General features: G+C 49.8%; 2 protein-coding genes across 7 annotated transcripts in view; one reads left to right on the top strand and one right to left on the bottom strand.

The window, feature by feature from the left end:
• ATP13A5 (ATPase 13A5) overlaps positions 1 to 11,151 on the top strand; it is a 57,631-nt gene extending 46,480 nt beyond the window's left edge. For 3 of the 4 annotated variants that reach the window (XM_050963869.1, XM_050963870.1, XM_050963867.1), the window contains 6 exons: positions 1,194 to 1,266; positions 2,522 to 2,696; positions 3,801 to 3,991; positions 5,598 to 5,686; positions 7,576 to 7,656; positions 10,571 to 11,151. In XM_050963869.1, coding sequence (XP_050819826.1) covers positions 1,194 to 1,266; positions 2,522 to 2,696; positions 3,801 to 3,991; positions 5,598 to 5,686; positions 7,576 to 7,656; positions 10,571 to 10,771 — 810 coding nt within the window. In that variant the 3' untranslated portion in view covers positions 10,772 to 11,151. The remainder of the gene's footprint in view (positions 1 to 1,193; positions 1,267 to 2,521; positions 2,697 to 3,800; positions 3,992 to 5,597; positions 5,687 to 7,575; positions 7,657 to 10,570) is intronic. The other variant, XM_050963868.1, reaches the window with a different exon arrangement.
• Positions 11,152 to 12,163: 1,012 nt separating this feature from the next.
• Positions 12,164 to 23,268, bottom strand: PLAAT1 (phospholipase A and acyltransferase 1). Of its 3 annotated transcripts, XM_050963957.1 has the most exons (4): positions 22,685 to 23,268; positions 18,986 to 19,124; positions 15,115 to 15,383; positions 12,164 to 13,883 (listed from the first exon to the last, which is right to left on the bottom strand). In XM_050963957.1, exons 2-4 carry the CDS (start codon positions 19,122 to 19,124, stop codon positions 13,782 to 13,784), a joined length of 510 nt encoding a protein of 169 aa, XP_050819914.1. In that variant the 5' UTR covers positions 22,685 to 23,268; the 3' UTR covers positions 12,164 to 13,781. The 3 variants fall into 3 exon arrangements, with proteins under 3 accessions (XP_050819914.1, XP_050819912.1, XP_050819913.1); XM_050963955.1 differs by lacking the exons at positions 18,986 to 19,124; positions 22,685 to 23,268 and adding an exon at positions 22,356 to 22,678; XM_050963956.1 differs by lacking the exons at positions 18,986 to 19,124; positions 22,685 to 23,268 and adding an exon at positions 22,356 to 22,678 and having other exon boundaries at positions 12,164 to 13,808.
• Between the last annotated feature and the right edge of the window lie 581 nt (positions 23,269 to 23,849).

Raw genomic sequence — 23,849 nt, 5'->3', positions numbered from 1 at the left:
TCACATTTACTGTTAGTGGGGCTACAGAACAAGTCCTGTGAAAATGGGCCAGCTCCCCCAGAAGGAAGGGAAAACATAAGAGTAGTTAAAAGTACTCACCAGCTGAAAGAGAAGGAGATACAGCAAGCAGGACTGGTAACAAAATGGTTCCCTTAGGGGCACAGCTGCCTCACTCTTCCAAATTTAAAGGGCCAGTCCCCACAAAGGAATGTTGGGGGAAAGCTCTTATGTGAGAGAAGATAGGCTGGGGAGAGGTAGTGATAAGGAAGATGCTGTAAGAGGAAAGAGGTTTCTTCTGTGTCATTGCTTGAGCACAAGACTATTATTATGTAGGAGAAATACTTGTGCAACTTCTACTCAGGCAAAACTCCTGCTGAATTATGCACATGCTTCCTTTTGCACAGGTACTGTAGTGCCAAGGAGTTCAGTGGGGCTCCTAACATACGTAAAGTGAAGCACATGAATGTTTGCAGAGTTAGTGCCCTAGTAAACACAGTAACATCAGATTCTGGTAATGTCACAGACAGAGCAGACAAGCACAGCAGGCAAAGATCGCTCATGTGCAAGCAGAGAAACTGCAGAAGATTGCTACTGTTGTATTTAAAATGGTTCACAGCTAGTATATTGCTGATAAAAAAAATCAGCAGTGCAGAACTTCTTATTGATTAAATAAAACAACTAATCTGTTTTCATATCAGAATAGCTGAAACCAGCTACCAAGTCTTCACCCTATCTGCACGGGCACCAACTTTGGTTCAACAGCTTTGTCTGTGTTCCCATCACATTAGACAAAGGCAGGCCTGAAGTTACTGCCACGTGTATGTGCTTCGGGCAGGGCTGAAATTGGCCCTGTCATTTGTGTCAGTTAATGGAACCCTGTACAGGCACCTACCACAATCCTAGGGTCTGCTCCTTAGCCAATGTACTTTGGCACTGACTCAGTGGGGCTGTGCGGAGGAACTGGTCCGTAAGACTTACCAGGCTGTGCCTTTTGATTTGAGAGTACTGGGAGAGGCATTATGTAGCTCCAAAGTCATATTAAGGATTATGATTTCACAGAGACAGTGCAAAGATACACTGGTCTGGGCTCATACTCAGCTGATGGGTGCCATGGAAACATGTATAATAATGAAATAATCTTACCAAACCTGCCGTCATGGGAACCTTAGATGGGCTTTTTTTCTTTCTTTCAGCAACTTCAGATCTTTGGGAACTACCAGTACCTTATGCAAGATGTTGTCATCACCCTTCTGGTTTGCTTAACAAGTAAGCAGCTCTGCAAAGGGTGTGCTTAAGTCTGTGTGTGTAAACAATCGACTTTGCTTTCTTTTAGAAATCTAAACAGCGAGGCAGATTCTGCTGATACTTACACCATAACCACTGACTTCAGTGGGGCTACCTGGGTGGAACTGAGAGCAGGGTGTGGAAGTACAGCCACACTTCTCCTGTCCAGAGTATGCAGCATTCAGACCCCTATGGCAGCTGAAGAGGAAGGGTTGGCTGATGGTTAAGACACTAGGCTGGAACTCTGATGAGCTGGGATCAAGTCCGAGCTCTGCCATAGCCTCCCTGTGTGCTCTTGAGTAAATCACTCTGTACCTGTTAGTGGAGACAATAATGTGCCATTTCTCCCAGGGTTTGCACACTTTGCCTATTAGATCATAAGCTCTTTATGCAGGCGCTGGCTCTTCTTGTGAATCTATTCATCGCCCAGCACTGCAGGGCCTGATCTTGGCTGAGGCCACTGGGCGCTATGGGAAAACAAGTAATTCATAATAATACAGGCTGAGCCTGTCAGACCAGGCCTGTGGAAACACAGTGCAGGACTTGTAGAGACCCTCTGAGAGGACAACAACCTATAGCACTGAGATGTGATGTTTTCTGTGGTTTTGTGGCAATGTTCAGCCTCCGGTGGTGATACTGAATGACAATGGGCCAAGCGCCAAATAGGACTCACCCACTGGTTCCCAGCAGGTAAAGCCACAGCATCAAAGGGCCAGGATATGGGAGTGAGCAGGTGGCAATGGCGTAACTTGCATTGCTTTGCTGTTCAGTGTGGTCACTTTACCTGCTGGAGGGCAGGGTGTAGCCACAAAAGCAGTCACGGCAGGGCGAATAAGGCCATAGCTTTCCCATTTATGCTGGACAAACCTTGCAGCCTTCACACGTGGGCAAGTCAGTGTGCTATACACGCAGAACGGCTTTAGTGTCAGGCTGGGACTGGTCATGCACCCAGCCTAGCAGTGGAGCAGCCAGCAGGGCTGGCTCCAGGCACCAGCTTAGCAAGCAGGTGCTTGGGGCAGCCACTCCGGAGAGGGGCGGCACAGACAACTATTCAGCGGCAATTCGGTGGATGGTCCCTCGCTCCAGTTCGGAGCGAAGGACCTCCCGCTGAATTGCTGCAGATCGCGATCGTGACTTTTTTTTTTTTTGACTGCTTGGGGCGGCAAAACCCCTGGAGCCATCCCTGGCAGCCAGGGCTGCATTGTCTTGGAGAGGAAATGTGTGTTCTCTTTTTCAGTGAGTTTGACGCAGGCCTACCCAAAGCTGGCCCCTTACCGACCTCCAGGGCAGCTCATCTCTCCTCCTTTGCTGCTCTCAGTGATTCTCCATATGGGCATTACTGCAATCATGCTGGTCTGTGGCTTCCTTCTGGTGAAGCAGCAGCCTTGGTACTCGGAGATGGTCAACCACAGGTAAATCCTCTGCTTCCCATTTCTAATCCCAGTCTTGCAAAATAACGCTGCCAGCCGAGACGGAAGCGTGCTGAAATATAAAACAGTACTGCAGTGTTTGGGGGCAGTGGGCACTAACCACGGCTTCTCCATCCTTCAGCTAGTCTCACTCTCGCTCCACATCCCATGCACGCTGTAGAGTCGGCTGTGGAATGGTTGCCTGCAGCTAGGCATGAACAGGTCCAGACGCCACTTTCTTCCTCCCCCTATTCATCTCCTATCTTCTGTGACTTGTTCCTTTCCGCAGCATACAGCAGAATGGAGCATCTAGCCCAAGTGAGACTATTGCGTTTAGCCTCATGCAGGTAGTCAACAGTGAATAGCCAGGGCCGTGAAGCAAGCTGGTGCTAATGCAAGAAAAAAAGATAAACGGACTCAAACCTCAGTTTCATGTTGTCAAACAAATCCACTTATTGCTCTTTGCTCCCCTCCATGCTGCCCTCTCCTGGTATCCTGTCGTGACACAGCTTCTCCTGGGAGCATATGGAGACCTTGGGTTCGATTCTGCTTTCTCTTACATTAGTGTAATTTGATTAATTTTAGGGGCAAACTGTTGTAACGGAGTGGGGAATTGGGCTTCTTCTCTGTGTGTTATTTAGTTTAAAATCTCTCTCCAAATCCAGGAGCCCTTTACATCCTGTCATCATGGAGAAATGCACATTCAGGGCAGGAAATATGGCAAAGGTTTGCAGTGGGAACTTTCCCTGATTTACAGGGCTATGACTGGGCCCCTTTATTGCTGCTGATGTTCTGTACTTCTATGGTTGAACACTTGCCCATGAATGCGGAGGCTGCTAGTGGAAAGGTTCCCCTTCCTGTGCCCCAGTCACCATCTCTGCCCTCAGAGCAGAGGTGTTAACCAGGTGGAGAAGGGAGGTTAAGCCTTTCTGAACAGAATTAAACACAGCTTTTATTTTGGTGTGTGACACCTAGACATTACAGTGATAGGCACAGTAGAAACACGGGGGGGGATAAGATATGATAGCGAAAGCTGCTTTATTCTAGCCAGTCACAGCCGAGTGAGTATAAGCAAGTGCCTCATAAATACTGGTGATTCTTTTGCAGAGAGTGTCCTCCAGCAACCCACTCCCTGACCATTCCAAACAGGAATGGAACTGCAAATGCCACGGACATCCCCAGCAGCGTTCTAAGCTATGAAGACACCACGCTATGGCCACTAACGACAATCAACTGCATAATTCTAGCATTTGTCTTTTCCAAGGGAAAGCCATTCAGGAAACCCATCTATACCAACTGTAAGTATAGCTGCATTAACATGTGCTTTCCAGGTATTTACTGTTAAAATAACAGGGACACATAGTTTGCTAAGAGAAATACTTTGATTTACCTCCTCCTTTTGTGATTTATCTGGACTTGACCCCATGACCAGCATAGCAAGCTGTTATTCATGCAAGTCAGCTCCCATTTCACCAGCTGGAGGCCAGGCTCAGCCATGCCCCAGGTGTAGGCTTTTTCCTCCAGGTTAATTTGAATACCAGCATGACCCGAGAAAGGAGAACCTGGACGTGTTTGGGAAGTGGGCATTTAGAGAGAAACACAGCAGTTAATGCCAGAACTGTTTGTTAAAATTTGAAGACAGATAATAAAAAGGGGGAGATTTATTTCCTGAAATTCCATAAACAAAAATGATCTCCTTGTGATCTTTGAGGGACCCAGCTCTGTCTGGCATACGTTCTGTGGGACAGGAGCAGAAAATTCTGTGATAAAGGCACGAAATTTTATCACTTTCCGTTCTGCAGAGTGATTGAACGACCCCCTAGTAGCTCTTGATTAATAGGTAGCTCCTTTCTGCCTGCAGCTGTGTGCTTAGAGAAACGAGAGGAAAGCTTTGCTCAGCCACAGGAGGCTTAATTCCAGCGCGTACGTTAGAATGGAGCAGGCCCCAAGGTATTCTGTACAACAGCAGTCGGGGGTAGCTACCAGATTTCTAGCTCCCAAGCCGCGTCTGGTGACACACATGCACACCTGTTCTTACAGGGAGCTGCCTTTTGGCAAATGTCACAGAGCTCCTGCAAGGCGCTGGTTTGACAGCCCGGCATCCTGCTTCCTTACCTCTCCTACGTGCTTCACCCTGATCTGGAGGGTGTCACAGAGCAGTTCACTCACCAGGGCTCACTCATCCTTGGCTGCTTTACCAAGGCAATGACCAAGGCTGATGCTTGGTGCCAGCATTTTTGTGATGTGGATACCTGGCCACTTGGAATTGCTCTGCAACCAGCAGCTCCTTGCATATGAGTAGGCAGAATGACAACAGCTTTCATGCATGGAGGGTATGGGCAAGATACGTATTAGCAACCCGGAAGCATAAGGCTCTGTGTCTGATTCCAAGTCCCTGAACCATCCAGCCCTTACTTCAGGAAACACTTTCACCTAGGTAACACGACACCACTGAGGATCATATGCTCCCATAGTCCACGTGTGAAGTTCACACTCTCCTCACTGGTTGTGCATATGGGTCAGAGCATACATCAGGACTTAGGCCACTTGTCGTCTGAGACCATGCTATCCTGGTGAGAAGCTTGTGTCTCCACAGAGTGGCTTTCAGTTTACACTGGTTGAATTAGTTAAAGCCTGCATTTGGCAAATCGCCCATGCAGTAACACTGATGTGCCCTCTGTGTGACAGAACGGTGTGGAGTCTCTCATTCTTGTTTCAGTTCTGCAGCTCCTGTTGTTTGGTGGTAGAACTGGGAAGTTTTGCTAAACAAGGAGATGTGCTGCATAGCAATTCTGCAACACATCTCAGGAGCTGCCAGCCCTTTATAAATAACCCAGTCCAGTAGCAGGGGTTGTTCTGGTTACCAAAACACTTCACAGTGCCACAACGCTCTTGTTCCCCCAGACATATTTTCAGTCCTGCTGCTCACCCAGCTTGGAATTTGCCTTTTCCTCCTCTTTGTTGACATCAGTGCTGTATACAAGGGAATGCAGGTAAGTGGAACTGAGCTTGTGTGTCCTTTTCACCCTCTCTGCATTTTGATCAATCATAGAGATGCAGGGCTAGAGGGGACTCCTTCTCTGAAGCAGAATCAAGACCAGCCCTGCCAGGTGTTTGCCCAATCTGTTGTTAACAACCTCCAGTGACGGGGATTGGCAGCCTAGTCCAGAGTTTAACTGTCTTTAGCGTTAGAAAGCTTTTCCTAATATTGAGCCTAAATCTCCCCGCTGCAGATTAAGCCCATTGCTTCTTCTCCTACCTTCAGTGGACATGGAGGACAATGGATCACCATCCTTTATAACGGCCCCTAAGATATCTGAAGACTCATAAGGTCCCGCTCCCAGTCTTTACTTTCTCAAGACTAACGGTGCCCTGTTTTTTAAATCTTTCCTCATAGGTCTGGTTTTCTAAAACTTTTTATAATTTCTCTTGCTCTCTTCTGGACTCTCCAATTTATCCACATCTTACCTAAAGTGCCGTGCCCAGACCTGGACACAGTACTCCAGCTGAGGCCTCGCCAGTGACTAGTGGAGCAGGACAATTGCCTCCACGTATTAGATATGACACACCTATTATTACCCCTTCCCCCACCCCCCGAATATTAGGCTTTTTGCAACTGCATCACATGGTTGGCTCGTATGCAGTTTGTGATCCACCATAACGTCCAGAATCTTTTCGGCAGTACTATCACATAGCCAGTTAGTCCTTCCTGAGTGCAGTACTTTGCACTTGACTTTATTGAATTTCATCTTGTTGAATTCAGATCAGTTCTCCCAATTTGTGAAGGTCATCTTGAATTCTAATCCTGTATTCAAAAGTACTGTGACCCCTCCTTCTACAAATTTTATAAGCACTCTCTCCACTCCACTATTCAAGTCATTAATGAAAATATTGAATAGTGCCGGACCCAGAATTGACCCTGGCAGGACTCCACTAGATACGCCCTCCCACTTTGACAGATAACCAGTGATAACTATTCTTTGAACAGAATCCTTCAGCCAGTTGTGCACCCACTTTTGCACAAGCAATGCAGAATGTGATCCATTGATATGATGGTATTAGAGATTTATTGACTGATTTGGCCTTGCTCCTGCTCTAATAGAAAAACTCCACATCGTTAAATGGACATTTTGCTCATGGAGTGACTGCAGGGCAGGGCTCCGACTGCTGTACTCACAACCGGGTAGCAAAATGATAGAAACCACCAGGCCTGTATTCTACATGGGATACTCCTGGGCAGAGAGTCCTAACTGCACCCTTGCTAACACCCATCCTTCAGGACTGATGCTACCATTGGCTAGCGCTCCTCTGTGTCTATACAGCAGAAACTTCAGTGGAGAGGTGTCCGTGTTTAATGCACTCATCCTTAGAATACAGGTGCATGGTGCAGAGCACTGCTTTCTGCCTTATCCCCAAACAAGGACAGCCTGAACTTTGGGGAGGAACTTTCCCCAGTCTCATTGGAAAGGCATGCCGTGGCCATGGTGGGAGGGAGTACTGGGTATGCCACTGGTCCTGACAACTCCTTTCCAAACACAGTGGGCACTTCATCCTCCCCCACTTCCCTGGTCATGATGTTAAATAGGGTTTCATTAATGTTAAATGCTGAAGCGATAACTGCCTTGTCTGTCACTAAACCCATTTCAAGCAGCTGCTTCAGATACATTTAGGTCTTCTGCACCTTAGGAAAGCAAAAAAATAGGATCCATTTTAACATGACTTAATCCATTCAGGGATCTCTGAGAAGATAAGATGGCACTAAGATTTCTTTAACTTCAGTGCTGATCCAAGGAAAAATACAACTAGTTGGTCTTACAGATTGTTAGGAATCCATGAGAATCTTGAAAACACATTCAAATGACTTGTGTTTTTTTTCCAACAGCTTCTCTGCACTCCAACGATCTGGAGAGTTTACATCTTAATCATGCTGTTTGTCACATTTTGTGTATCGTTCTTTGTGGAGGTGAGCGCTTTCACTTACCCATTTTACTGAGGACCAGGAAGTCTAGTGGAAGTGCTGAGTTCTTCCTGTTCAAACACAACAAGGGGACTAGCTGGCGAGGTGGCAGGACTGCTGAAGAGGATCCGGGGGAGTCTAGTGGAACACAGAATGAACATCAGCCAACAATGTGATGCAGATGCAAAAAAGGCTACTACCATTCTGCAGTGTAGCACAGATGCCGACTCCGTGGGTGCTCTGGGGCTGGAGACTCACAGAAAAAACCAGTGGGTGCTCAGCACCCACCAGCCAATCAGCTGTTCAGCAGCAGGCAGGAGGCACTGGGGGGCAGAGTGGGGGCAGGAAGAGGTGGAACAGGAGCAGAGCATGCTCATGGGAGGGTGGGGCAGGGGCAGGGCCTCGCGGAGGGGCCTTGGGGAAGGGGCGGAATGGGGACGGGGCGGGGCGGAAAGAAGAAAGTCGGCGCCTCTGAACAGGAGTGATGTATGTATGACACAGAAGGTAATTATCCTGCTCTGCTCAGCACGGGTGAGGCCCCAGCTGAAGTCCTGTGTGCAGTTCTTGGCACCACATGCCTTAAGAAAGATGTGGATAGATTGGAGCAAGTCCAGAAAAGAGCAACTGTCAGGCTCTGGGTTCTAGGTGGTCAGGCCTGGCGGTTGGAGCGGCGGACGAGGACAGCAGTAAGGGCCAAAGCTGGATTGAGAGTCAAGAGAGGCTGAGAGCAGCGCCAATGCTGGTACCTGGGGATGCGCCGTGGGTCAGAACCGGGCTCAGAGTCCGTAGGCAGGCCAAATCAGGATTGTAGCCACAATCTGGAGGCGGGCTGAAAGTCAGAGCTGGGTTGGAGTCAGTCCAAGGGCCTGGGTGTCAGGAGGCACGTGGAAGGCTAGGGCAGTTAGGAACAGGGCTGGAGCAAGGTCATGCCCTGCCCCGGGATAGGCTGCTGCAGCACACCTGAGAGATGAGTCACTGCAGGCTCTGCTGGAGGGGTGAGTCATTGTACTATTGAGTGTCGGGGGGAGGTAATGGGTGGGCACAAGCCTGCGCACTTCTAAACGACCCCTACAGCCAAAGGGGAGGAGCCACTGGACCCAGAGCTCAAATAATTCCAGAGATAACAAATGTCCCCCAGGATGAGAGTCAGAGTCACAGAGTCAAAAGCAGGGATCCAGCGGGGTACACCGAGCAGAGAACCACAAACAGCGTTCGCTGCTCCTCGAAGGTGTCCAGGGAGCCAGTGGACGTGGCCCAGAGGAACTCTGCCCAGAGACGTGACCTAAGGAAGAATCAAAAATAGGCCCCCCACTCACAGAACACCTCCCCGTCCAGCTTCCTCCTCCTGGCATGGTGGCAGGTACCTTGGCCAGTAGCAAGAGAAGGTTAATGAGGAGTCTCATGACTTCGTGGGGCCATGGATGGGGTTCAGGAGGTGTGGGGAAATTCTGGAGGAGCTGGAAAAGGGGCTGCAACCTGGCGCACTTGAGGTAGATGCATGCCAGGGCCTCCCTCTTGCCGCAGAAGTGTCAGAAAGGGGGGTGAACTGCACCAGGTCCACGCCTGTGCTCCCGGCTCCTTGACTGGGGTAGGTGAGTCATTGTAGCTGAGTGAGCAGCCCCGTCTGGCTGCGGGTTTGCCTCACAGCCACAAAATGATAACAGGTTTAGAAAACCTGACCTCCGAGGACAAGTTCAAGAAACTGGGCTTGTTTAGTCCTGAGAAAAACACCCTGAGAGGGGGGCCTGCTGACAGTCTTCAAATCGGTTAAGAGCTGTTCTAAAGAGAATGGGGATCAATTGCTCTGCATGCCCACTGAAGGCAGGACAAGCAGTAACAACCTAGTCTGCAGCAAGCAATATCTAAGTTAACTATTATGAAACTCTTTCTAAATCTCCAGGGAGTTCAGCTCTGGGACAGGCTTCCAAGGCACGTAGTGGAATCCCTGTCACTGGAGGTGCTTAAGAACCGGCTGGACAAACCCCTGTGAGGGATGGTCCAGGTTACTTGGTCCTGCCACAGCGCAGGGAGCTGGGCTCGATGATCTCTTGAGGTCTTTTCCAGCCCAACTTTTTCTATGATTCTTCTTCCCCTTTCAGCTGCAACATTATCTTCCTTTAAAACTATGTACCCTAAATACATCTAGTATTAGTAGTACATCAAGTAACCTGTTAAATAAACCAAACCCACTTTCTGCACACCAAGGTGTGTGTACTACACTGCTCCTTCTCACATGTATTCCCTTTGGAAGCAATAAGACTGAACATTTTCTGAGAAGATGAGTGAGTCCTAGATCACCTGCTGGAGAATAGTGCTTGTGGACACTAGGTTGTAGCACTGCACGTTTCAATACCGGAGGCAGACATTTGGGGCCAACTTGTTAAAAACTGCCCGCTTTGTGCCCCGATACGTAGATGCAAACAGCTACAGGTATGGTTTGTCACTGTAGGAGTGAGAGCTCACAAATTAGGTACTTCAACTTGGAAGTGACATTTGTAGGCACAGCATTGCACCTACATTTATTTGTTCCTGCCAAGCTGAAACCTCACAAAAGGAAGTTTATGGCCAGGCTGAAAATCAGGCTCTGGTTATCCTTTCAGATAAACCAAACTGAAATCCCTACTTTGCATGCATGTAACAGGAGATTCTGCTTGTAACCTGGGAAGAGAGATTAATGTGGGATTGGAAAGTTGCATGCTTTGTAATTCCAATGCAACAGGTGAATAAGGGCCGGACCCCACCTATCTGGAAGCCTGGAGGAGTTTGGGGGGCACAAGTGTGGGCTCAGGCCCTGGCTAGCAATATTCCTGTATGTAAGTGAGGGCAGAATTTGACCCACGCTGCTTTAGTAGGAGGGGAATGGTACTCACTTCAGAGCTGTAAAGGGAGCCAGTATCAGCAGTTCTGTTTCACTTCACAGGATGTCGTCCTGCAAAACAGACATCTCTGGCTGCTGATTAAGAAATGCTGTCAATTCCAGTCTCGCAGCCAGTATCGGAAGTGGCAGAGGAAGCTGGAGAAGGATCCAACGTGGCCTCCTTTGAAGAGAAAAGACTTTGCAGAAAACAGCAAGAATGAAATCTACATCAACCCAATCTATGAACACGACGAAGAGAACTAAAAGCCAAAGAGGACGACTTTTCCTAGTTTATATTGAACTTCAACTATTTTCACTGTTTCATAGGTAAGAGATTCAGAGGGGGGTTGTGTGAACATCGTTTGAGAGATGCAAGCAGTGTCTCTTGCAGCTGTACCCTTGACAGGAGTTACTTTATGGAGAATTACCATTATCTATGAAGCTTTATTGACCATCTGAACTCTTCTTCTGTCCAGTTACAAGTACGCTAAAGAAGATTAGAGTTTTGCAAACTTCCTGTAAACCAATGAGCATCTGATTCTCCTCTGTTGCTGCCAGGCTAGTCAATGTACCGTACTAAGACTCTTGTGTTAGCTGCCAAACTACAGTTAAAAATAAATAAAGTGAGTCGCTTTTTCCTGTGATTTTGCTTTTGAAGTTCTTTGGGAGAATTTCAAGCTGCAGGTTTGGGGGTCGTGTTTGTCTGATGCCTGCAGAGCACTTCATGAATTCAGGTGGTGTATTGGGACCAGGGCACTTCTCTGGGTACGGGGAAAGATGTGTATGTAAATTTGAAAAATGCAGCCCAACATGGAAACCTAAAGACCAAACGGCAAAGACGTTATCCAGAAAGCAGATTTCTTCCCTGCCTGAAGAAGCTAAAGATGTGACAGGGAATGTACGTTCTCCCCACAAAGCCCGATGTTATCCCCATGTCATCCCCATGCAGAGCCCCATCTTCCAGTTCTTGCGCAGGCACTGATTGCAGAAATGGGACTAGTGAGGAGTGCCCTACTGTAATGCAGCGGATGAAGGCCTAACACACTGAAAATCTTCTCCTGGGGACTGGGCTGGGGGTGGGCAAAGTCAAGCCCAGTTATAGTTATACTAAGGATCATTGAGACACATTTTCCATTCACATCCCTCACAACTTTTCAACAGTGACTTCAGTGTGGAGTGAGGGTAAATTTCATTGATAAGGCTTAGGCCTGGCTAGGGAAGATCAAGTTTTAAGTCATACATTTCCTCTCGCTCTAACCACAAAACCTTATCCATCGCAATGGGAATTTGCAGGCAGAACAAGAGAGAAAACACCTGTTACTCTGCTGTTCAGAGTCTGATTTTTCCTGGCTCAGACTCATGTGACTGAACCATATATACACATTGAGCCAAATTCAACCCTCATGTAACAATCACGTCACTCCACTTAGTTCAGAGGATTAAATGAGATAAATTAGGGATGCCTGGTCCCCTTTGTTTTCACACACTACTCCCTGGTGGTGAAAGTTGAAACGGGCTGCTCAGGGCTCAGACATCCTACATGCAGGAGAGGCTGAGCGCCTACAGACCTTGGTAAATGCAGCTCCTTTACTCACCAAGTGCTTACCTGTCCAATAACATCTGCCAAGAAACGGCCCTTGGCTACACAAACAATGCTCAGATTTATTTTCAGATTTATTATAATAGAAAGAAGGTGTGTGTTTGTTTTTTGCTGTATTTAATATCCAATTTAGTTTAAGAAGAAAGGGAAATACTAGACAACAGTGCGCGACAATATACAACTGAACGTCAGACTCAGTTCCACAAACACGGAAACAACCGACAATAAAAAAGCTCTGATTCAAGTAGGGACGTGTTCAACGGCAGACAAGACTTTGCAGTAAATACCCTGAGCCAGACGGTGGGTTGCCCTGTGCATGACTGCAGTCAGTGGAGTGGCACAGTGTGAGAGCCAGCACCGTAGTATCTTGTTTTCAGGCTTCAAAGAACAAGGCCAAATCTGTGGGCCAGTTACACCAGCTGCAAGCCAGTGAGAACGCTACTAAATCACTCAAGTACAAAACCAGATTCATTCCAAAAAACCCAGGTGTCACCCATATGGGACTGGCAGGTGAACCGATGCTAACAGAATCTGCAATACACGCAACCTGCTTTCTGTGGCACATTCCCCACACTACTTCAGGAGCGTGGGATCTACCCTCCAACCAGCAGGAGAAAAAGACCAAGAACTGAATTTAAACACGGGCTCAAGCTTGGTTTCTGGCTGAGGCTCTGGGGGGTGAGCAGCTCCAGACCAAGGACTGGTTCTGCAGGATTTAGAGCTATTTTCCCCATCTTGGCTCAGGGCAGGTCCAAGCCCCGGGGGTCACTAAGAAAGCAGGAGAGGTAGGGTTCAGTGCTAGCAGTTCCCAGCTATAGCAACCTGTTTGAGCACAGGCAGTCCAGAAAAAACAGTGGGTGCTGGGCAGGAGAACAGAGTAGCCAGAAAATGCTGCGGTCACGTTCTTGGTTCTGCCTCCTCGTGGTGGTCTGAGCATGAACCAGACCGGTCTAGAGGAACGGCACACAGGAATCATTTCACCGGTGGGAAAAAGGTCTATTTCTTAAAGCAAAAGAGTATCACATCCAAGACAAAACACCCATTTAAAAACAAGAAGGGACCCTTCTCTCCCTTTCAAGAGAAGGGACCTGCTCCTGCATCCCATCTCCTGTGACCTGGAGAACAGCTGTGCGTTCCAGCCTCGCAGGCGCAGAGTACGCCCTTGCGCACAGTACCAGACTACACAGCACACACCACAAATCTAAGCAGTTGCGATCTTCCACTTGTCAAAGCCACCGGTGGTGGGATGGGGAAAAGGCCCCTCAGAATATTTGTAAGTTTCATGAATATTCTTTTTTAAAACACATAAAAACGTTTCTCCAAACAGGTAAAAAAATATAAATTATTCACTGAAAAACCCCAGCAAGCCGAGTCAGTAAAAACACTGTCAGCAGCAATTGTGCATAAAGCTCTTCTATTGGCTCAGGCCCAGTCACCAGCAAAACAGCACCAGTCAGGATGAAGAATTTGCCAGGGAGTCCCCTGAGGTTAGCAAGAAAATCATCATCTGCAACTGAATACAAGTTGCTATGACAAAAACTAGCATAGTGATCTTGGCAACAGTGACGTCCTTGGCCACAAGTGTCTATTGTAGCTTTTTCCATGGACTGTGCTGGTTCCATTCCAATCTGGAAATCCAACCATCACATGCTGTAAGTTTCTCATGGTCCGTGGTTAATAATGCCGCTCCCTGGATCTGTTCTGGAAAAAGCCCAACAATGAGACAGCTCCAGCAGCAGCTGTTACAGACCCAATGGCACTGATTGCTCTGTTGGCCTGCAAAGGAAAAACAAAACAGCCTGACGACAACACGAACATTGGGTTTTTCACACTTGAACAATCTCTCATGAATACAAGAGGTGCATTCACTAGACAGAGCAGAGCAGGCTGAATGCTGATCTCACAGCACTCTGGCTTCCCGCCTGTGGAATTCAGGGACTTTGAAGTAGCTACTCCTGAATTATGCAAGCGTGAGATCAGAATCAGGCCCAAAACTGGCTTCATGCCCAGCAGGTCACACACCTTTGAGCAGAGCAATGTCTGCTCTGTACTCAGTCCACATACAATACATGGGGGTCAAAAGCTGCTCTGTTATGCCACAGCCTCTAGTCCTGGGCCTGATCCAAAGCCCACTGAAGTCAGTGGGGGCCGTGGGCAGCCAGCATATCGCTTGCCCTTGTGGCCAGAGGCAGGACGGGTTTAAGAAGCACATTTTCAGTTGAGAGCGCAGGGGTTTCTCTGCACAGCTCGACATCAGGTCCCGGGGTCTAAACCTCCCGCAACAAAACACACCCAGGATTCATCACAACAGTTTTAAATTGCTGGGACTTCCATATACCAGGTTTGTTCTTGTTAACAAAACTCACCCAAGTCCACGCAGGTACGTCTGCACCAGGGAGAATGGACCAGATTCTGCATGAGCTCCACACTGAGAAAACCCCTCCCCCTTTGGGAACTTGTGGAAGCCACACCCCCACCCCCAACCCCCCAATATGCTGCTGGACCAGGACATGCTGGGATTGGAGCTGGGGAGCAGCTGCTCCACCCAGGATAATGCAGCTTTGAGGAGAGTAGAGCCTCACTCGCTGTGGCTTCTACCCCCAATGAAATGGGCAATATACAAACGGGGGTTCAGCCAGACAAAATGGGATTCCTTAACAAGCTGTGCTGCCGGGGGAGTCCTGCAATCAAGGCAGAGGAGCAGGCCAAAGCCAGCTCTGCAGTGGTGCTTTGCTGTCCCCAGGGAGTTTGCAGCGTGTGCGGCATCCTACCCCACCAGCCCTTCCCCTCAGAGGGAGAACCTTGCTGCAAACTGTGTGAGAAACGCCTCAGGTGGTGGCCTCTTTGCACAGGGCTTGCTGCAGGGCTGGTCAAGCTGGTGCAATGTGGACATGCTGCAGATCCTGCGGGATACCTGAGAGGAGAGGGGAGTAGAGCGCCCCGTGCAGTCAGACACCAGCCTGCCCAGCCCATACGCAACACAGCTGCATGCCTACAGCACCCCTACCTGCTCAGAGACCCCCTCTCCGTAGCGCAGCAGTGTCACAAAGTGTTCGCAGTTGTTGCCGAGGAGGTCGTAGGACACCTCCTGGCCGATGAGGAACTCCGAGCGCCGGATGATCTCCTCCACGGGCAGTGGTGCGTAGACGTCATCGTACTTGTTGTTGATTCTGTACGTGTCGCTCCCCACCACGTCCTTCAGGAGCTGCATCTTCACCAGGGCCTTCCTGCTGAACACAGACTTGGCACTTGCCAGCGACGACGCGGCACCTTCCTCTGGGAAAGGCAGAGACAAGGCTGTGTCGGCCAGAGCACGGGATGGCCACAGCACCAGCCGTCCCACTGGCCACACTCAGCTCACAGCACCACGGGTAGTTCCACTGGGTCAAGGGGGGGAACCCAGAGCCCACCCTTGGGGTGGCTGCCTTGCGGGGGAGACGATTGAGACCAGAATCTGACCCCTCACATCCAGCTGGTACTCAGTCCTTCTCCGAGCTGAGCGACAATGACAGAAAGGGGCTGCCCCTAGGCGGAAGGAGTGGGGGAAGGGGCCGTCCTCCCCTCAGTCCCCATGCACTGTGGAGGACAGTCCTAGTCTTCCTCTCACCTGAGCACAAGGACTGCATGAGCCACCCCAGAGAAAGGGACAGAAGCAGGGCTTGATTTGTGCCAGGGCTGAGCCCCGGCACCTCTGGCTCGGCAGTTCAGAACTCCGGCACATCAGTTATGAATAAGGCTACGATTTAGTCATGGGAATTTTTAGTAAAAGTCATGGACAGGTCATGGGCAATAAACAAAACTTCACAGCCTGTACACTTCAGGTACAACAATGGAAAAACCAGACAGGGCAGATGACCCATCAGCGAGGACAATGGACTGTGAAAAGCTTGGCCTTCCTGTGGACGCTCCACACTTCCACTGACTCATGGATGCTGTGATCCTACAGAGTCAAGCGGTTTTGTCACCTGATCCTAAACACTATCTGGGACTTCTTGTAACTTTTCACTGGAAGGGGGAGGAGGGTCAAGTTTGGGAAACAAAGGATTCCTGCCTTATGAAAATCCTACTTAAGGGTGGAGGAGAAGGCAAACAGGACCTCTCCTCTCCATGGCCTGATTGCCCAAGAAGAAAGACCGCTAAAGCTACCTGAAGGGAAGGCTGGGGGAGAGTCCAGACTGACACAGGGTCCAGTCTGAAAAGAAACAGAACTGGAACTCTGAACCACAGAAAATTTACAACCTGCCTAAAATAACATTTAGGGTGAGAATTTACAATGTGTAACCTGTTTCTTAAGTATATTGAGCTTGGCTTGTGAATTTCGCTTTATCTGGTCAGTAATCTGCTTTGTTCTGTTATCTCTTATATTCACTTAAAATTCATCTTTCGCAGCTAATAAACTTATTTCTTGTTTATAATATAACCCCGTTTATGTAATTTCTAACTGGGCGGGGGAGAGAAGAAGTTGTGCATATCTCCCTCCACATTGAGGGAGGGGGCGAATTTCATAAAACCTTTAGGTTTGTCCCTCTTAAAGGGAGTGGGCACCAGAGTGCTGGGGCGAGCCCCGAAGGCTGAATCTTCCCAGAGCGGGTCTCTGTCTCTGTGCAGCTGGGCATGGCTCTGCCTGTGTGCGTGGCTGGAAGAGGCTGGGGAGCCTGGCCCAGCCAGGCCAGGTAAAGGGGACCCAGGCTGGCAGAATAGCCTGACTCAGTGGTATCCCAGCAGATCCGGTGACACCCCGAAGGGCTCAAACCTGTCACATGTCGACAGACACTGAAAAAACAATCTCACATTTTTGATCTCACTACAATGGCTGAGAGCATCGTCTTTGCCAGCAGTGCAATGAATTCATCACAAATAGTCTTTGATAGCTATGATGTACAGCCTTCCTCATGATTTGTGTGTTCACTGATGTGCTGAGCTCAAGAAAGGGTCAAACTTAGCGATTAGCTCTAGAACACCAAGATAATTGCCATTGTGTTTCAATCTAACAGCCTCATCTGAGCCACAGAATGGCAGACCACGCTCAGCAAGAACAACTATGGTTTCAACTACGTGTCTGAGAACGTTCTTCCAAAATCTGGTTTTCCAGTTGGTTATCAATTCTGCCACTAACTTTGTTTGGGGCACAGTAGCTGCTAACGGATAATGTATGCTGCTCACTCACTGCATGACTAGTAACGTATGCTTCCAATCACTGAAGCCTTCGCAGAACATTCCCCACTTTTGGGTATCAGAAAACAGGTGGCAATAAAAACAGTTCACTTTCTTCTTAGAAGGCGAATAGATGAGCCATTCTCACTTGCCAATCCATTTGTTAGGCTTCACATATTCAGACGTTGATTTGGTCAGATAACGATTCTGATTGGTTTACTCTGGCTTTGTCAATGAAAAGTCAGCAGCTAGATCCTGGCATTTCTGTGAGCCCTTCTCAGTCCAATGTGCCATGAACTCTTGAGAAGTCATGTCCCACTCGCCTGGATCGCTGGAGAAGGATATGTTTGTATTACTATCACTGGGAAAGTCTGCAGAGGAGTGGGGCGAGAGTGAAGCTAGAGAAGTCACAGGAGGCTGCACCTTTTCATCAGGCACAGGTGCAGCAGATCCACTTTGGCAGGTATTCGCCTGGACTTCCTCACCAACACACTTAGCAGGAGGAAAAAACGTTAGGAGAGAAGGAGTTCCTTCCAGCACTGCATCTTGTCTTTGCTGTCCTTCTTCGGCCTCCTTCAATTTCTGCCATCCTCCTTTCCTCGACATGGTTTCTATTGCCAGTGTAGGCCTATTGTGTACAAAGTTCAATATGGCTTGGGCCCACAAACACTTACTTAGCCCGCAAAGACAAAATCACAACCACCAGCCATGGAATTCACAATCTTCATGGATTAATTTGTACAAAGCAAAGAGACAAAACATTCCCGATGGCCCCACTACCGTCGCTCAGCTGTAACTTCAGTATGGAATGGAGGGCCTACAGTAGGGCCTAAGGCTACGGCATTATTAGCCTATGGGTTAATCTGGCCCTGCTTGGGAGGGGCAGGTGGCCTGGGCCCCGCTGCTGCTGCTGTGGCCGCCCTAGCAGCGGGAGGTGCAGCTGGCCCCAGGGCCACACCGGCTGCTGCAGAAGTCATGGAGGTCCCGGAAAGTCACGGAATCTGTGACCTCCGTGAAAGACTCACAGCCTTAGTTCTGAATAAAAAAATGGCTTGCGCCCCGGTATATCTTTCATTACAAATTAAGCACTGGACACGTGGTCCCTTAGCACCAGCCAGCGGCACTGGAGAGACCCTCTCAAGGGATATTGGGAGCCCTGCCATGCCCCTGCTGCTGAGAGCATCCTGAGGCACAGTGCCTCCCACAGGGCGGTTCTGCTGTACCCCTACCATGGGACAGCCCCCGTAGGGCAGTGAGTCCCAGTTCAGCCACTCCCACCACCCACACCTCACTGACCCAGCCCCATTCACAGCCTGGGGCATGGCCATTCACCCAGCATCTCAGGGCCTCACTGTGAATGTCACTGGAGTCCCCACTCCCAAGGAAGCGTTGATGTTTTAAAGAGGTGATGTTAAGTGATGTGCCTGAGGTCACCCAGCAGCCAGTAGCAGAGCTAGGAACATCCACTACACCAGCCACTGGCCCCCACTTCCTGCCCTGAGTCCCATCTGTATCTCAGTCCTGCATGAGACACCCAATGCTGCCCGCTATTCCCAATTCCTAGCCCTCTCCGAGGCACGGACCAACCCAGGACTGCCACAGCGCACACGCCCTGCTGCCTTTTATCTGAGAGCCACGGCGTCCACCCCGCATGTGCGCAGCTGCTCTGGCTGGGTAGGAAACGGCTCCTCCCCCCCAATGAATCAACATGGGGCAGCTCTTACCGAGAGGCGCCACATTGACGATGTACCCATCCCCCAGATACAGAGCCCAGTGCTGATAAGCCGGCCGGAAAATCTCGATCAGATCCCCGGGCTGGGGGCTGCCCGGATACGCCAGACTGAAGCTGTCATTAGCCGCCATCTGCAATGGACAGACAGAGATGCCAACTCTGAACATGTCCCTCCCTGATCTGCTCAACACGCACAATGCAGGAGGGATCTGGAGTGTGGACAGGGAGCCACTTAGGCAGGTACCAGGAAAAGACCAGGAGACAGTGGAGGAACGGAATGTTTAGACTGAGAGTTAGTATAAATTCCTGACAAGGTGCAACATACTTACAAAGCACGCGACTTTGTTCCCGCCGGTTGCTGGAGGGAAACAGCCTGCACCACTACCAGCTCATACAGCTGTTCCTTTAGCTCGGTGGCAATGAGCTCGGTGCTTTGGTCTGGAACGCAAACCCTGCTAGGGGCTGTTGCTAAGGCAATCTCTTCCCTCACCACCTGGGACAATTTGAATTGGACAAGGCACTATTCACCTGCTGGGGGAAGAAGTCACTGCAGCAGGGGATGGGCTAGAGGAGATGCCATCCAGGGCCTTTTCCATCTCAAGCATCTATACTCCTGGGGAAATTCTGCACCAAAAAATTAAAAATTCTGCACCAAAAAAATAAAAATTCTGCACCAAAAAATTATAAATTCTGCGCATATTTTAAAATTCTGCAAAATTCTGCATATTTTATTTGTCAAAATAATGCAATATAATCATGCCAGTTTCAATTATTTTGGTAATTTATTTAAACTACAATGCAATGGATAGAGAATTGCAGTGGGGCGCATTGGAGGAAATCCCCAAACTTCCTTTGTCGCTAGGTTTGACCCTTTATTTCTAGTTATTCGGCAACAAATGCATGCAGCCATATGCTCAGTGTTACATCACAGGCAAGTGAAGAGCAAGTGAGGGCTGGGGAATCCAACTCACAGTTTATACTGGCTACTGACCATCTCCGGAAAGGTCAGCACTGAACAGGTCATGGAGCACATTTTGATAGGAATTTTTTTCAGTCTAAAAATTTAGACCAGTTCTAATCACATAAGCACCACTCTGGCAGTGTAAAGGAGCCTTAAAACTTTCACACCTGTTTTATACTCCTGGGGGATTCACAGAGACAATGGGAACAATTCACTAAGCAGGCAGGCTGCTACATTCTGCTCTGCCCCACGCCTACCTCCTCAGAAACACCCCAAAGCCCTCGTTATCCATGCTGAGTGTGTCACAATAGCGAGCAAGAGGCCAGAGCATCTCTCTTTCTCACTCACGACTGCACAGCCCCCCACCCCCATCCCATCCCAGCAGTGATGTATGTCTCTACCAGCTGTTCTGGCACCCAAACCAACCTGCCTACACAGCCGGGGAGAGGTGCGTGACAACTCCTGCGGGCTTCCCTTTGCTTCCCTATCAGAAGTCATTTTTCTGTGGGGAAGCAAAGAAATCTGTGGGGGACATAAATTCTGCCCATGTGCAGTGATGCAGAATTCCCCCAAGAGTAGCTTCTACCACTAAGTGGCTGCAGGCCAGATTCTCCCTCCTCTCACATGGGAAACTCTGTGAGGTCACAGGCACCTTCTAATGGCCCCCATCTACTGGGCTAGAGAGTTATTTCTTCCTCCTGCCTTGGCACAGGGAATATTTAATTTATCCACAGTGGAATAGCTTCGTCAGGAGGTACTGAGAGAGCTTGCCCCACCATAGCTATAGCCAGGCATTTAGGGCACCCAGTTGGGGTGTAGCCCAGACTTGAACCTGTGTCTCCTCCATCCTAGGCAAATGCCCTGAACAATGAGCTATTGGCTGCTCTAGGGTCACGCTCACTTCCACCCTGGATCCTAGGAAAGTGTCCTTGAAACCAATACATAGCCGTGAAAAGTTTCAGTTTTGACAAATCCACATTTCCCCACAAAAGAAAGTTGTGCTGAAAAACTGCAAACCTGCTCAAGTCCTTCCATAAGAATCTCTGGCTTTATTTAAAAAGAAAAGTATGTTTTAGCCCTCAGGACTGCAGAGAAAAGCCGGAAAATGTGACCCTTAAACACTCCAAACTCAGAAGGCAAATAAAAAGACTTCAAAATTATTTTACTTTTAACCTATCATGATTCTTAAGCCAATTTCAAGATTGTGGGGGACCAGGCACATCGGGTTAGTATTTGGGGTTGGTGAGATTGCGAGCAGGACGAAGAGAATAACAACACCTACCGCCTATCTAGCACTGTTCATCTGTGGATCTCAAAGCACTTTACAAAGCAGGTCAATGTTATTATCCCTATTTCACAGATGGAGAAACTCAGACACAGAGAGGTGAGGATTTCCACTGAAGCCCAGTGGATCTGGGGTTGGGAAGAAATCAGTTACAATGGACTAAATGGAGAGAAGTGAGCAGTGTGAGCAGCGGTAGGAGAATGCCTCTCAAACTGAAATGTACGCTCTACAGGATGGTAATTATGCCTGTACTCGTACCTAGCTCTGAATGCTGGGCATTGGGGAAGAACCAGGGGCAGATCTTGGAGAGAGCGGAAATGCAAGTGTTGGGATGGATGCCTGGAGCTACACGGATGGACCATGTTCAGAACGAACAAATCAGGGGAAGTGGGAAGATGGCACCAACTACAGAACGGCTGAGGAAATCCAGGCTTAGGTGGCTTTGGGCATGTGCAAAAGATGGTGTTACATTTAGGAATGGAGGGTCGGAGAATTAGGTGGACGGATGTGATGGGCCAGGATCTGATCAGCTGCGGCGTTCCCGAGGAATTGCTCCACGGCAGACTGGAACGGAGGCACAAAAGGACTCGAAGAGGCAAGCCAGGGCAGGTGGGACTAAGGCTAGAAGAGGAGGAATCCAAACCCAGAACAAGCCCGAGTAATAACAGGGCTCCACATACATCCAAATGGCGATGCCAGTTTGAGCTGATTTGCTCGCTGGAACAAGAAGATCAAATTCTCCAGGTTCAGCTTTGCAAATGTTTCTGCAGAACAATTATTCAAATCCAATTTGTGGGGATTTTCCTTCGGTTTTGACACAAATCATTTCAGAACCCCTGAGCCCCTGGCTGCGTTGGAAAGCAGGCCTCCCGGGGGAGAGAAGCTCTGGCAATCACAGGAGCAATAAGGATGGTCTGGCTAGTCAGCCCAATTTCCCAGTCCCTAATACTTAGCCAGGACTGTTCAACACCTTGTTTAGCAGCCTGCAGAATAATTCACTGCCCCCTGAGCCTTCTGCATAATCCTCTCTGGGCTTCCCAGGTATGATGGTGACGGTCACCAGGATAAAACCGTAATGCAGGCAGAGAGGGCACATATAGCACGTTTGGTCTGTACTCTTCACCCCCTCCTGCCTGCCCTGGCTCACAAGTGCTGCTCTTCTCTTTCCCTGCAGCGTTTGTCCACAGTGCTCAGCACGCACAGGGCTCAGTGCCCACGCCATGCACCACTGCCATGCAGCACCCACAGAGCTCAGCCCCCTGAACACCCTGTCCTCCCTTAGCCCCTGGACAGCTAGAGAATCACAGCAGCAACTAGGACACCAACTGTCAAAGCAAGACCCCCCCTGCTCCCCCAGGCAAAGCACTGGCATGGGGCTGACTTTACTCAGGGACAGCAGGGGAGGACATTCCACAAACACATCCCCGGGGGGGGGGACGACTTACCTGGGGGAGGCGCTGCTAGAACCGTGCCAACAGCAGCTTGTGGGGTAACATGAGCGGCTCCTGGGCCTGGCCCTGACACGTGTGATTCCAGAGAGCTCCAGAGTCAGCCCGGCCTGGCCCAGCCAGCTCGTTGGTAGTGACACACACACACACACACACACACACACACGGGTCAGAGCCAGGGTGACCAGATGTCCTGATTTTATAGGGACAGTCCCGATTTTTGGGTCTTTTTCTTATATAAGTTCCTATTACCCCCCACCTCCATCCTGATTTTTCACACTTGCTGTCTGGTCACCCTAGTCAGGGAGCACACACTGGGGAAACACACACCCCCTCCCGTGAAAATCACACAGCCCCAGGGACTACGATCACAGAGACACACGGAATCCGCCCACATGCAGGGGCTGAAAGGACACAGACACTGAAAAGCACCGACCCACAGTGTGACTTCACCTGCTCCCTGCCCACAGCCTGTGATCACAGACACACACACATACCGAAAGCGCACACACAAGATCACACACACACACGCTGAGCTCAGAGACGCACATGCACACACTACAATCTGACACACACACACACACACACACACACACACACGCTGAGCTCTCTCTCTCTCACACACACACACACACACACTCTGCAATACACCGGCGGCAGCTGCCACGTGTCCCAGGCGGGGGGCGGGGCCAGGAGCAGGGTAGAGCGGGGGGGTCCGGGCTGGGCCCCGGGGGGGCGGTCGCAGCGGGGGGGGGGTCCGGGCTGGGCCCCGGGGGGGCGGTCGCAGCGGGGGGCTCGGTCCCGGGGGTCCAGGCGGGAGCTGACCCCGCCCAGGGGCTGGAGCCAGCGGGCCGCTGTAACGTCACTTTGAGCAACCCCCCCCCCCCCCCCCCGTTTTGCAACTAGCTTCAGTTTCTGCCACGTAAGAAAACCATCTGGGCTCCTGCTCAGGAGTTGCTGCCGCCTGGTCCGTGGGGCTGCAAATCGGGAGGGATGGAGTCTGTGGTCGATAACACTCAGGATCTGCTTCCTCCACTTTTCTGTCGTTACACCGGGCTGTGGGGGGGGGTGATGCGGCACCTGATAGAGCCCGGCTGCGCCCCCCCTCCGGGCTCGGATCCCGGGGCTGAAGTAACCTTTTGTGCCCCCCCCGGGGGCGATG

This window comes from Gopherus flavomarginatus, chromosome 8, assembly GCF_025201925.1.
Source record: "Gopherus flavomarginatus isolate rGopFla2 chromosome 8, rGopFla2.mat.asm, whole genome shotgun sequence".
Lineage (NCBI taxonomy): Eukaryota > Metazoa > Chordata > Testudines > Testudinidae > Gopherus > Gopherus flavomarginatus.
The sequence above is the reverse complement of the archived record's forward strand: the minus strand, read 5'-3'. Positions and strand labels throughout refer to the sequence as shown.